This window comes from Laetiporus sulphureus (assembly GCF_001632365.1).
Source record: "Laetiporus sulphureus 93-53 unplaced genomic scaffold LAESUscaffold_8, whole genome shotgun sequence".
NCBI classification, from domain to species: Eukaryota; Fungi; Basidiomycota; class Agaricomycetes; order Polyporales; family Laetiporaceae; genus Laetiporus; species Laetiporus sulphureus.
Window position 1 is genome coordinate 250,495 of NW_024468517.1, and position 11,816 is coordinate 262,310.

The 11,816-nt window shown below is 51.9% G+C and overlaps 5 protein-coding genes across 5 annotated transcripts; 3 read left to right on the forward strand and 2 right to left on the reverse strand.

Annotated features, from left to right (window-relative positions):
- Positions 1-2,570: 2,570 nt before the first annotated feature.
- Positions 2,571-4,058, forward strand: LAESUDRAFT_756818 (uncharacterized protein; the record flags this gene model as incomplete). Its single annotated transcript, XM_040912215.1, has 7 exons — positions 2,571-2,665; positions 2,722-2,776; positions 2,832-2,876; positions 2,932-2,972; positions 3,024-3,103; positions 3,156-3,780; positions 3,839-4,058. 7 exons carry the CDS (start codon positions 2,571-2,573, stop codon positions 4,056-4,058), a joined length of 1,161 nt encoding a protein of 386 aa, XP_040766916.1.
- Positions 4,059-4,251: 193 nt separating this feature from the next.
- On the reverse strand, positions 4,252-5,355 carry LAESUDRAFT_647320 (DUF833-domain-containing protein; the record flags this gene model as incomplete). Its single annotated transcript, XM_040904047.1, has 4 exons — positions 4,252-4,582; positions 4,617-5,024; positions 5,078-5,254; positions 5,312-5,355. 4 exons carry the CDS (start codon positions 5,353-5,355, stop codon positions 4,252-4,254), a joined length of 960 nt encoding a protein of 319 aa, XP_040766917.1.
- A 582-nt stretch (positions 5,356-5,937) lies between these two features.
- Positions 5,938-8,121, forward strand: LAESUDRAFT_722911 (actin-related protein Arp6). Its single transcript, XM_040908300.1, has 10 exons — positions 5,938-6,040; positions 6,115-6,229; positions 6,290-6,358; positions 6,420-6,543; positions 6,599-6,743; positions 6,793-6,948; positions 7,001-7,176; positions 7,246-7,381; positions 7,440-7,502; positions 7,557-8,121. The coding sequence occupies exons 1-10, from the start codon at positions 5,955-5,957 to the stop codon at positions 7,831-7,833; spliced, it is 1,347 nt and encodes a 448-aa protein (XP_040766918.1). The 5' UTR covers positions 5,938-5,954; the 3' UTR covers positions 7,834-8,121.
- Positions 8,122-9,066: 945 nt separating this feature from the next.
- LAESUDRAFT_810822 (uncharacterized protein) lies at positions 9,067-10,382 on the reverse strand. Its single transcript, XM_040914256.1, has 3 exons — positions 10,302-10,382; positions 9,806-10,245; positions 9,067-9,747 (listed from the first exon to the last, which is right to left on the reverse strand). Exons 1-3 carry the CDS (start codon positions 10,315-10,317, stop codon positions 9,280-9,282), a joined length of 924 nt encoding a protein of 307 aa, XP_040766919.1. The 5' UTR covers positions 10,318-10,382; the 3' UTR covers positions 9,067-9,279.
- Positions 10,383-10,638: 256 nt separating this feature from the next.
- On the forward strand, positions 10,639-11,755 carry LAESUDRAFT_647550 (uncharacterized protein; the record flags this gene model as incomplete). Its single annotated transcript, XM_040904060.1, has 5 exons — positions 10,639-10,803; positions 10,860-11,105; positions 11,168-11,312; positions 11,372-11,597; positions 11,671-11,755. 5 exons carry the CDS (start codon positions 10,639-10,641, stop codon positions 11,753-11,755), a joined length of 867 nt encoding a protein of 288 aa, XP_040766920.1.
- Between the last annotated feature and the right edge of the window lie 61 nt (positions 11,756-11,816).

Genomic DNA, 11,816 nt, shown 5'->3' on the forward strand with positions numbered 1-11,816 from the left:
TCCGTATCATCCCGAGTACACCGTCCACACTGGCGACTGTTTGTGATTGCGCATGACAGCTGAAACAGCTTGGTGTAAATCCGAGCACAGGCCGGATACTGCATGTGCTTCTTCCAATAGATGGTTGCGGAGTCGGATGTGAACAGAGCACGTTCACGTACAGGTATTATTCTACTTTTGGATTTGTCAGGATACCTATAAAGATCAAAGCGTATTTACTCTCGGACGATCAGCGGTATCGGATGTAAATGCGCGCGTGGGAAGATACGGACAGTTCAATGCAGCTTATGTTCCGGAATGCCTATGGTTTGTTTGCACCATTGCTGAAGAGTATCGACGGGTGGGAGAGGCCGTAGACTCGAGTAACTTGCCCTTGATCGCCGAGAGGCAGCGTCTAGCCACAATACAAATAGTACCAAACTTGGTTAGTAGGAGCTGGTTCGCTGCAATGTCACCTCATCAGGCCTGCTCGCTCCCAACAGTCCTGCTTGCAAGTGATGGGTGTCCTCGATGTGTCCAAATGTTCCGAACAGCATACTCCAGCTTCTCGCCAGTCCAGGGTGTCCTGCGCTCACCGGTCCGCCAGCCACGGCAGTCCCACAATGTGTGCCTAGATCAAGCCTTATATTGGAATCGAGCGATTCTGTTGGCCGCTGCTTGAGGCCGGGGCTCATGCAGGCTTGGTCACTCATGCAAAGAAGTGAGATATGCTTCGTTATCTGGCGGCATTTCGGACTGATGTTCTATAGAGCGCTGCCAGCGGCGACCTGGAGCAGTCAGACGACCACGGAACTATCAACTTTCTGCATAGGCTGTCTCAGCCGGGAAGCCGAGACGAATGGCCAGTCGCAGTCGGCTCTTCCACGACTCCGCAGACTCGCGGATGCCTCAGGGTCGACTGCCAATCATTGCTTGCTCAATACAGCAAAGCTCGAGTCCGCATTCAGTTGGGTCTGGTCGATCGTCCCACCCATCAGTGGCGACTCAGCAGCTTTCAGTAACCAGGCCGTCCTTCACCTGACAATCGAATAATCATCGCTCCGTCCCTGTGAGTCTCTCAGTGAGATGTGTCTATTGTTTGACGTGATTGCATGCACTTCGGAGTGTTTCTGTTTCTATGTTTCCAACGGTGAGCCAGCCGCCTAGCAAAGGATCTGTTCTGGTATCCTCATTGTCAGCGTGCGTTTGTAAGCAACGCTTTGGGGTGTTGAATGATCAGATCGGGATGCTACAGCCTGGGTTCCTTGGCATTGCTAAGTCACGGTGAACTTTGTCGTGACAACTGACAACATGTTCTCTAGATGGCGACTTGATTCCGCAGGACAGCCGATCCGACCAGATATACGGAACCGCCCCCAGCACACGGGTCTCATGGAATTTCTCTCCCCCGATGATGAAGATACAACTTCGAGCTCCTTCTGAATCCAAAACTCAGGTCCTATGCCCATGGGCGGCCGAGCCTCACGCTGATGACCAGTGTTTCCAAATATTACGATGCTACAGCATAATGTTCAACAGAATGACATGCATACATACAGCTTGAAAACACGCGGGATACTGATTGCAGTCCTTCTACCACAATGCTGGGTTTCCTGGATGCATCATGATGTATCGCAATGAATGCCAGGCGCTGTGATGGGATCGCTGTCACTGGTGCTGAGCGCTGATCCCCGCCACTGTGAGATAACCACTCATCGTTTCCGCGGTTCGGCATATTTTTGAGGCAACTTGTCTCTTCAGGGCGCGCGCGCTTCACTCTATTCGCTTGTTCTCCATTCTCTGATATGAAGTTCGCAAGTGCTCGCGTTGAAGACCTTGCGTTGTGATTGAAATGTACTATATTCGCCGGAGAACCTGCCCTGCGCAATGCCGTTCGCTACGCATTCGGGACAGCAGTAAAGTGGGTGTTCTGCATCAACCATCACGCCACTATACGGGTCAGGGTGGCTTCCGGGAAGATCTCCGTTCGCCAGAAGAAGAGCGTAAAATCGCTGGTCCTTACGTGGGGTTGAGTCAGAATCAGTTGATCCAGATAGGCAGCCGTGTCCCGGGTCCGCTTGGATGTGGGCTCCCAGACAATGGCGTCTTAGCGAAATGAAGCGGGTGGAAAAGTAAAAGTATGTGCAATGCGTGAGTGGAAGATTTCGAAGCCAGCCAATCAAGAATCTCACGAACATTCCCTGCAGGCGGGACATACCGCTTCCCGTGTTGGTACCTATTGCGATAACGTTGTTCCATGCATCACGGCATCCTGGACAGCGGTCCACAGCCTTGAATCTTATCTCCTTCGTTCACTAAATGGTTCGCAGACTCGCACGTTATGTCACGTCTCCCCGAAACGCCCACTGCGTCTTGGTTATCCAGAAGCTGTCCAGAAGCGGCTCAGGGACGATTTCTAGCCAGTCCGACCAATTTCGGGGTCACTTGTATTGGAAACCTCGCATAATCCCTCTGGATGCCAGAGATCATCTAATTTTGCTCGGAGCCACTGCCAGGCGTCAACGGAATGGCGCTTGACATAAGTAAGTGCGGCTCATCACCTCGTTCCAACCCTACCCCATTGCCTCACCATGAATTTTGAGTCCGACCCCCACTTGGCTCCTCTCCAGTTTAAGGGCGAGATTATGGACTTCGACTTGGGCCTCGAGGTCGACCACCGCAAGAGGTCATCACCCCTCCTCCACTATTCAATTGTCATAAGTATACTGACTTCTCGTTCAGGCGTAGGAATCGGACGACCCAGTCGTGCCTCAATTGTCATACGTCGAAGCGGAAGGTGAGACTCTAGCTGCGGTTGAGGTAAAGTAGTTCACCGATTGTTTCTATTGCAGTGCGACCGAAAGCGGCCATGTCAACGATGCATCCAACTCGGATTGGTAGGTTCACAACCTCCTTTTCCCCAGTGTCTGAGAACGACAGTGATCCCCACAGACGGGGCTGTGTGTCTATGAGGTCGACGACCCCGCGTTGAGGTAGCATCTCAACATTGCGTCTCCATTCCCAGGGCTCACCAGTGCACACAGGGATGATCCGAATATTGATGAGACCACTCGGCTTAGGAATAGAATAGCGGAGCTTGAATCCTTAGTGAGGGAGCTTCGGGGTAAGTGTCTCATCGCTTGGACACGGGTGCTGTGCTCATACCTGCGCGACAGGCAAGCCACACCCCAAGTGGGCAGAGCCCAACTACTGCGATGGAGACGTGAATGAGAAGTGGCATTCACGGTCCACGAAGCGTCTGCAATCGCAGTTTCAGAAGCCGAGGAGAGAAGGGCTTCTTGACGGGTCCGGGTCAAACGTCTTGCAGGCTTCTGCCGTCAAGACAGAACAAGCAACCGATCTGCCGCGACAGCAGCTATACAGTTTGTCGACGTCGACTGACTCATCTCTCTCCCATACTGTCGCCGTTGCCTCACATTCGTACTATCGCTCCACTCACCAGCATGATAGCCAGCATGGGATGTGCTCGGCGGCTGAAGATGCCAGCGCATTCTATTCATCCTCATCGTCTGCTTCCCCCGTAGGATATCCAGGCCAGCTTCACCCTCACTCAGCCGTTGGAGGTCACTACCCCCAACAACCTTATACTCGCACCTCGGCACTTGAGGCCGCGCAGATGCATTGCTCCTGTTTAACGAATCCCGCGGCAGCGCATCCGCTGATCGCCTTGACGAATCAGCTTCGAACCGCTTCCCACATGCTGCGACAGCTGCCAGAACATAGTTCACAACATGAATGCCTCGTGTTGACCCGCATCTTGGAGTTGGATGATGTGATGCAGTACGTGCGGTTCGACCAGTTGTCCGGATGACGCTGACAGCTCTAGGCGTATTTGCAGCGGGGGCGGCACGGAATACTCCGCAACGTCCGCATATGAGGGCCTACCAACACCAGCAGAAAGCGAGATAATGTCCCCGACATCCTCGTCAAGCCACTCAAGCCTCGGCAATCCGATGGACGAGTGGACCGCCATGGGAACAGCCAGCAATTATAACGCCTATTTTCCCGTCTCTGCGGGAGAACACACCACATATCACAAGACGTACCACGTTGCATGATTTGGTTTCCTCGCGTCATATTCCGTTCTTCACGGGACTAGGTGGTCTTACTGCATGAACAGTCCGGCCAATTATGACGTCTTGATATGTCGATTTTAGGGTGTAGGTACCATTGTAACCTTGACTGCAATGTCTCGAACTATGATACATCATCCTAGTTCATCCTTTGGATAAGACACATGCGTAGCAGCGCTCATATCACCTGTTGTCCCTCGCTGTCAATTTGTGTGTTGAAGCGAAATTCTCGCTGAGTCCGCGGATCTGCCTTGGCAACAGTACCACCTTCTTTCAATACCCATATGTCTCGTTCAATGAAGAGCACTCCTCCATCTCGTCGAATCAGAATTATCGTGGACAGACGGGTGCCATAGCAGTCATTGATGTCCGAGCTCGACGATTTGATTGGGATTAAGAGTGGGTCGACTTCGATGGTGTTGCGCAACGTCGAGCGATCAATTGGTGCTACGTCACTCTTCCAACTTTCGCGAGAACCTCCAAATATTAGAGCATTTTGCGGACAGACTCTCATGAAGCAACACCCACGCAAGAATCCCAAACAGCTGTTCCACGAGTTTGGACTCATCAAAATCGGACGATAGGATATCTTGCAAAGCTTGTACTCCGTGTTTGACTTTGGGCCACTCGTTCGCACCATGATGATCGACACCATTGGATATTCCTCCACACCGCCTTTCCTCGTAAGTGAGCTCACGGGCGATAATTCTGCCTCCCCCTCCGCAGTTAGTGGCGATTGCGGCGTCAAGTGATAACTTATTCGCTCTAGGGTCGCTTTCCGCCCGAGGAGATAACAGGAGCAAATTGAAGCCGGCAAATTTCGTATTCCGAGAGGTGAGCTCATGAATCTCCTCCCGCAGTGTCATCGTCGGTTTCTTCGGAAGCAGGAAGGAGGACGTGAGGTCCCCTCTGGAAGAGTCGTACTGGGAGGGCGGTTCCGTGATATTGGTACTGTGTGCAGGCACGTAGTTAGTTAGACGTCGGATAGCCGTGATATTGCGTACATAATTGCTACTCGACCAGAACGGCTGAGACCTGCCCATGTTCCTCCAGCGAGCATATCTCGACCGGATAACACAAGCCCATCCCCAGATGCGTCGTCATTGATATTCCCGAACGAATGGAACCGAGCACTAACGGTGGGTCGGGACAAATATTCGTCTCGGTTGCTGCACAGGATTCTATGCTCATAAAGGGTCTGAGATGCTGACTACTGAGAACCCGAAAGCGTAACGCACAGCGCATACCGGGGATGTTCCAACGACCAGAAGCCGACACACATCGGACGAACCACGGATGTCAAGACGGCTCGGGATTCTATGATACGCAGTACGTCAAGAACGGGGAGTACCGGAACACTTGATTTGAGTTCCTTGGAAGTCTGACCTCAACTGGGTGTTCCTTGTATTCAACAGCTCGGCGATGGGTACTATTCGGATCTCCACCCCGAGTCAATGTCGAAACTAGGCCCTTAATTCTCGATGCACGCACCAGATTGAACGTAGTGGGAGTATCCTGCTTGCCGGCTGATCAAAAAGGTGTGATACAGGTGTCGAGCAACAATCCGTACACCCGGCAGAAAGCTTCTAGCAGTGATCGCTGGACTCCCAGATTCAGATTGTGATGCTCCTGAGACAATGATCTGAGCAGGAACCGCGTCGACAGCTCAGCCGTCTGTCTAATGACCTTGCTAGACACCAACAAACAGAGCTGATTGTTACGATTCTACGCCGTTATTTATCAGAGCCGAGTTTGCAGGAACGGCAGGCAGGGGAAGAGGCAGTGTTCGATGGTCAGGATAAAGGCGCGCAACGCACATGATCGACTGCCGTGATCTGATCTACCGTTCGTCCCACCTCTCATTCTCACGGCCTTCCAGTCATGAAAACACCCACAACAGTAGTTGTCGACAACGGCGCACATACAATCAAGGCTGGCATTGTCGGCGTACACGATGCTACTCCCAGGTGAGTCGAGTCGTGAAATGCGAGATGTATTGAGTATCGTCTCTATCGTTTTAATCAGGCTAATTGACAGCCAGAATAATTCCCAACGCGATTGTGCGTTCCAAGGGTGACAAGACAACATATATCGGCCACGAGCTTGAGAAATGCCGTGATTTTTCGGGTCTACATTATCGCCTGCCATTCGAAAAGGTGAGCCATGTGCAGCAGAAGTCTTCTCCGAAGTGTAGCTTAGTCGACATATTCATGCAGGGTTATCTCACAGACTGGGATGCCGAGAAAGCCATATGGGACGGATTGTTCTCCAGTGCTGTCCTAGGAGTGGGTTGAGGCACGTTCAGCCGCTCAGGGTTGTCTATTGACGTTTATATTCTTGCTGCAGATCGACACGGCTGAATCCACGCTTTTGATCACAGAGCCGTACTTTGATTTGCCTAACCTGCAGGACGTCTACGATCAGTTTGCATTTGAGGAATACGAGTTCCAATCATATTACAGATGCACGCGTATGTGCCCTTCTTTGCGTCAAGCTCGTTTTACTCATATCTAATGATGTATCAGCCGCTGCGCTCATCCCGTACGGAGACCTCTTTGCGCGACCAGGTTTGCCAACCCCCGAATGCATGCTTGTGATAGACTCCGGCTTCAGCTTCACCCATGTTATACCCATAATCAACGGCTCAGTAGTATGGGCCGCGGTCGAACGGTGTGTTCGAATCTCACCACGCCGAATGAACTGATCATATACAAATCAGAATTGACGTCGGCGGCAAGCTTCTAACAAACCAGCTCAAGGAACTAACCTCTTTCCGTCAGTGGAATATGATGGACGAGACCTACATCATGAATGACATCAAAGAAGCATGTTGTTACATATCAACCGACTTCAAGAGGGACCTAGAAATCTGTCGGTGTGTCTGGTCTGCCCCAATGAGAATCCAATGTAGTCATATGTATCTCCAGGGCGGACCCTCGGCGAAATGCCATCGTGCAAGAGTACATTCTTCCAGATTTCTCAACAGGCCGTCGAGGTCGCATTCGGCAACCTGGCGAAGCGATCGATGATTCGGCCCAGGTCATGTACATGAACAACGAAAGATTCACAATCCCGGAGATCATTTTCCGGCCAGGTGACATTGGTGATTGGCTCGAACCTAATTTAGAACTGTCCATTCATGCTGACTGGATCGCGAACCCCTCATTGACAGGCCTCGAACAGTCTGGTATCGCATCTAGCGTAGCACATTGTATAGCGCATCTGCCAGAGGACGTGCGAGGCATGTTATGGGCACATATCGGGATCGTTGGTGGGAACGCCAAGTTCTCTGGCCTCCGCGAGCGATTGTGAGTGTTTACCGATCCATTTCAATTGGACCCTGACTTACGACGCCCATTGTCACAGACAGGCTGAGCTACGATCGCTAGCTCCCGTCGACTGCGATGTCAACATTTATATTTCAGACGAGTCCGCCGATGTTGTTCCGGCCACCTGTGTTTCTAGACTGACCATCGTATCTAGGCCTATCTTGGAAGCGTACCGGTCTGCTATTGCCTTCGCAAAAAGTCCCGAGTTCTCAGCGAACGTAGTGACACGGGCCGAATACCTCGAGATGGGGAGCAACGCTTGTCGAAGAAAGTTCATTGATTGGAGACCCGTGGAAAAGGAGTGGCTTAAAGGGCAAGCACAATTGAAGGGACGCGGCTCGGCAAAAACATGGGATGAAGGCCTCGAACGGGCGTCGTCCGGAAAGAAAGGGACTAAAGTCAAAGGAAAAGCCCGTGTTACTCGACGTTAAACATAGTCAATGTCGGCGACTCGTCGCTCTGTCCACCCGGTGTTGGCTGTAGCTAGCAATTGTGTACGGATTTCAAGGATATATTAGCCCTTACGAAGCCGTTCCGGGAAGCGTCGAGGAGAACATCGAGGGTATCAGGGATGGATGAAGTAGGTTGTCGACGATCGATGAAGACTAGGCAGAGTGGAGGAGTGACACCAGGCTCTATCGCAATTCTGCTTCGTGGCCGGGAGATAAGAGCCAATGTGTTGGGCCGTGAACATTAATTCAATTGCTTCTCGTCTCGGTCATAGTCTCGGAAGTCAGTTCACATGAACAATTTCATGCCGTAACGTATATTTTCCATTCACGGTAAGGACTTTGCATCATTTCCTGCTCGATTGCCAGCATTGAATGGCGCTAGCATGAATTCGGCATGCTGAGATGGGGCACAAAAGCATTCCACGACCACTTTTGCAACAATATAGCCGCTGTGTTTTGTTTTATCAGATCCAGTTGTTCATTTCCCCATGGACAGATGATGCAAACAGCTCGTGAGGTCCTAGACTGTCGACCGTGAGGATTGCAGAAATTGAGCGCATTGAAATAATTTGGGGACATGCCTGCAAGCACCTGGGGAGAAATCAAGGCGCTTGCACGTCACCGCGAAGGAGCATCATGCTGCAGAGCTCTGCAACATACCCCGAAACTGTGCTTTGACTCATTCCTGCCTGTTCAAGATGTCCGCGGGCGGACTCGCCATGGTCAATGGCGTGAAAGGAGCGGCGCTAGACGCTGACGGCATTATACACCGGTGAGAGCCTGCCCATGCGGAACAGACGGAGCTTTTCGTGGAGGCCAGCATCTCTAGCGTGAAGAATCCCTCGCAAGGAGCAACGTGAAAGCGCGCACTTTGACTGCTTTAATGGAGTCATGACGCTGTAGCCAATTGAAGTAGACACTGCACATGCTGCATATACCGATGCCCGCAGAGAAACCCCGCGAAGCTACAGGCGTCCGTCCGGATATTTAGTACTGCAGCAAAAAAGAACGCAGGGTCGTCTCCGCGACAAACGTGAAAGATTGCGTGCACCGAGGGGCGGAGACCGCCTATCGGGAAAGAACGCTGGATTGAAGGTGTTGGTGAAACTTACAGATGATTGCTGCGAGCGGCGCATCGTTAGGTTTTCTATCTTGGCCAAGCCATCTCAAACAAAGACCGACAAGCTGCAGACGTGTGGAGCCCCACATCACATGTCTTATACCAATATGCAAAGCATATCATATGGTTTGCAGCATGTCCCAGCCACGTCTGCGAGGCAGATACATGCACAGCGGGAGCCACGGAAAACGCGCTGTTAGATATCGAGGTTATAGGGGAACAAAAAATGGAAACTCCATACAATAATGCTAACACAAAAGTACATGAATCGCACCGTCCATCCGGCGAGCAAAATAGAGGTAGCTCTACGCCGCAGCCTCTCTCTCCAATCGTCTCCGTTTCCGCTCTTGATCCTCGAAAATGATTCGCTCTGCAGCTGACATCGGTGCCTCTCTCTTCTTCCCATTACCTTGCTCTCCCTCACTTGAAGGCGCAGGCATCGACGATGCGGTAGTGGTTTTGAAAATGCTTGGGCGCTTCAACGGGTTCACAGCTGACTTTAGAGGATTCGTAGCGGGTTTCAACGGATTAAGTTTTAGTCCCCCTATAGACGCCGTAGGCGTCGATGCAGCTGCAGCCGCAGGAGCCTTGGGTGCAAAGGACAGTACGATTTTCTCCGTGCCCTCATCACGCTTTAGACCCTCTTCCACAGGCGGCGGTGACTGTTCCGATGGATCAGTGGTGGCAGCAGCCCGCTCAATCTGTTCTGCGATGAGCATTCGTTCCCGTTGCTCATCGGACATCGTCGCCCGTTCCTTCTTCAGAGAAGCTTCCTGCATTAAGACATGCTCCGTAAGCCGATGCTCAACGGTGACTTAGAGCAGAACATACCTGTTTGGCAAGCGCTTTCGGGCTGTTGTCTATCCAGGCTATGAACCACCCTTTCTCCGTCTCGTCCACTCTAGCCACACCCGTCCGACCGAGATGCTTGACGAACTCCGTCAGCGTGACCCAGCGTGTAGCATTCATGTGCAGATGATTTCGGTCTTGAATGAATTCTTGGTACACGGTGTTCGCCTTCACACGCTTGGTACCAAACCTGCGGGAGAGCAGCTGTACGAAGTCATGCTGAAATTCGGAGGAGAAGTCCGCGATGTGCCGGCCTGCACTCTCGCCGACCACGAGCATCTGCCGCAGATGCGACTCGGATTGAGCGTGACATTTGAAGCCGTTTTCATCGCGACACTGCTTTTGGCAGACTTGACAGTACCATCGTAATCGCTGGAGGCCCTTCGCCTTCATCTTGTTGGCAAGGTACTTGGGTGTTCCGACTGGAGCATCGAGAGCAATCAGCAGGTAACACTTGAGACCACAACTACCTACTCACCTTCTGCGCGAGGCATCTTGGCTGCTTCTGGACGGAGGAACCTGGAGATAAATGTTGCTTGGGTTTGGTAGCGGAGGTAGTAGAGTAATCAGCGGCGCAGTTATGCGCCACACCTCCACATCGCGGAGTTTGGGCGGAGTCTCCTTGCTGACGAATCATAGAGGTCCAGATGACAGCATATACAGACTCCGACCAATCTCAGATAAACGTTGCCCCGATCCGTTCATCGTCCTCGTCTATGCGCTTTGATCTCCGATTCGCAGGAAGCGTAGAGCTACTTGCCCTGCTCATCGTCCGAACCTCTCTTCCATCGATAATCGTTCCTAGCCCCATTGCAATGACGCTGAGTGAGAAGGCGAAAGGAAAGCAGCGTGCTGTGGAACCTCAGTCTGGCAACCCAGAACCTCCGAAGAGGGATCTCGTCATACGGTTTACCGAGGGTATACCCGACCTCACGCTGCAGATTGCAGAGAAAGACGTTGTACGGGATGTCAAGAATAAGGTAAGACGTCCATGCTTCTGCTCCATATTCTACGTGGCTTCACTCGACTACCGTAGATTCGGGATGCCAGACCCCAGCTGCATGATCGGCGTCTTCGCTTAATTCTCTCCGGGCAGTTGCTCGCAGAAAGCACGCCACTCTACAATCGGCTGACCACGCTGGAGCAACAGCACCGTCGTGCTGCGTCCGAAAACGATGCTAATAGCGTAGGAAGCAAGGTTCAGAATGCTAACAACATATGGTTGCACTGTTCTGTCGGGCCCCAGATGACGGATGGCGAGGAAGAAGAGCACTCGTTACAGGTATGCAAAGACGCCGATACATCTTTGGTTTAATGAAAACCTTATCTCCCACACACGCACAGACTGCTCAGCTCAAACCTTTGAGAGGGTTCGATCGGCTCGCCGCCGCTGGCTTCTCCGAACAAGATATTGCCAATATCCGGCTGCAATTCCATGCACACTCTGCTGGCGACTATATCGATCAAGACTTTGAAAGCGACGAAGACTGTAAGCAGTCCATGCAATCGTCCACCTTCCATTTCTTAAATTTGATTTTTTTTGGCCAGTCGATGAGCACGCGCGTGCGCTTGAAGAGCAGTGGATTGATTCGTTCGATAACGGGGGTACGCCGCTTTCGCAGTCCTCGTCGCGAGCGACATCGATGCTATTGAACGGTGTCGTCCCTGGTTTCTTCTTCCCCTTGATACCCTTCTTCTTCTTCCGTTCCCCGAAGCCGGCTGTGTTCTGGGACGACGGGAGCGAACTTGAAGCGACGAGCAGTGTCATCTTCTCGTAGGCGCCTGCGCTTCTCATCGCATGGATAGCATACTAATGGCTCCTCGCTTTTCGGCCGCGATATCTGTAGGAGACGTTTGCAAATGGGTATTGTAGTCGGCTTCCTGCTGAACGCAATCTTTGGCATTTGGACATATCTTCTCACGTCGCCCTGATGAGCAGCCGCGCATCTGTTACTGCCGTGTTCGCTTTATCGTAGCTTGATATGTTTCTTCA

What these genes read in the sequence shown, in the direction of transcription:
- LAESUDRAFT_722911 (XM_040908300.1), top strand. Translation starts at nt 5,955, where the DNA reads ATGAAAACACCCACAACAGTAGTTGTCGACAACGGCGCACATACAATC. An exon ending in GTATGGGCCGCGGTCGAACG is followed by an intron (nt 6,744 to 6,792) that starts GTGTGTTCGAAT and finishes TATACAAATCAG; the next exon opens with AATTGACGTCGGCGGCAAGC. An exon ending in AGGGACCTAGAAATCTGTCG is followed by an intron (nt 6,949 to 7,000) that starts GTGTGTCTGGTC and finishes ATGTATCTCCAG; the next exon opens with GGCGGACCCTCGGCGAAATG.
- LAESUDRAFT_810822 (XM_040914256.1), bottom strand. An exon ending in CGAAAGCGCTTGCCAAACAG is followed by an intron (nt 9,748 to 9,805) that starts GTATGTTCTGCT and finishes GTCTTAATGCAG; the next exon opens with GAAGCTTCTCTGAAGAAGGA.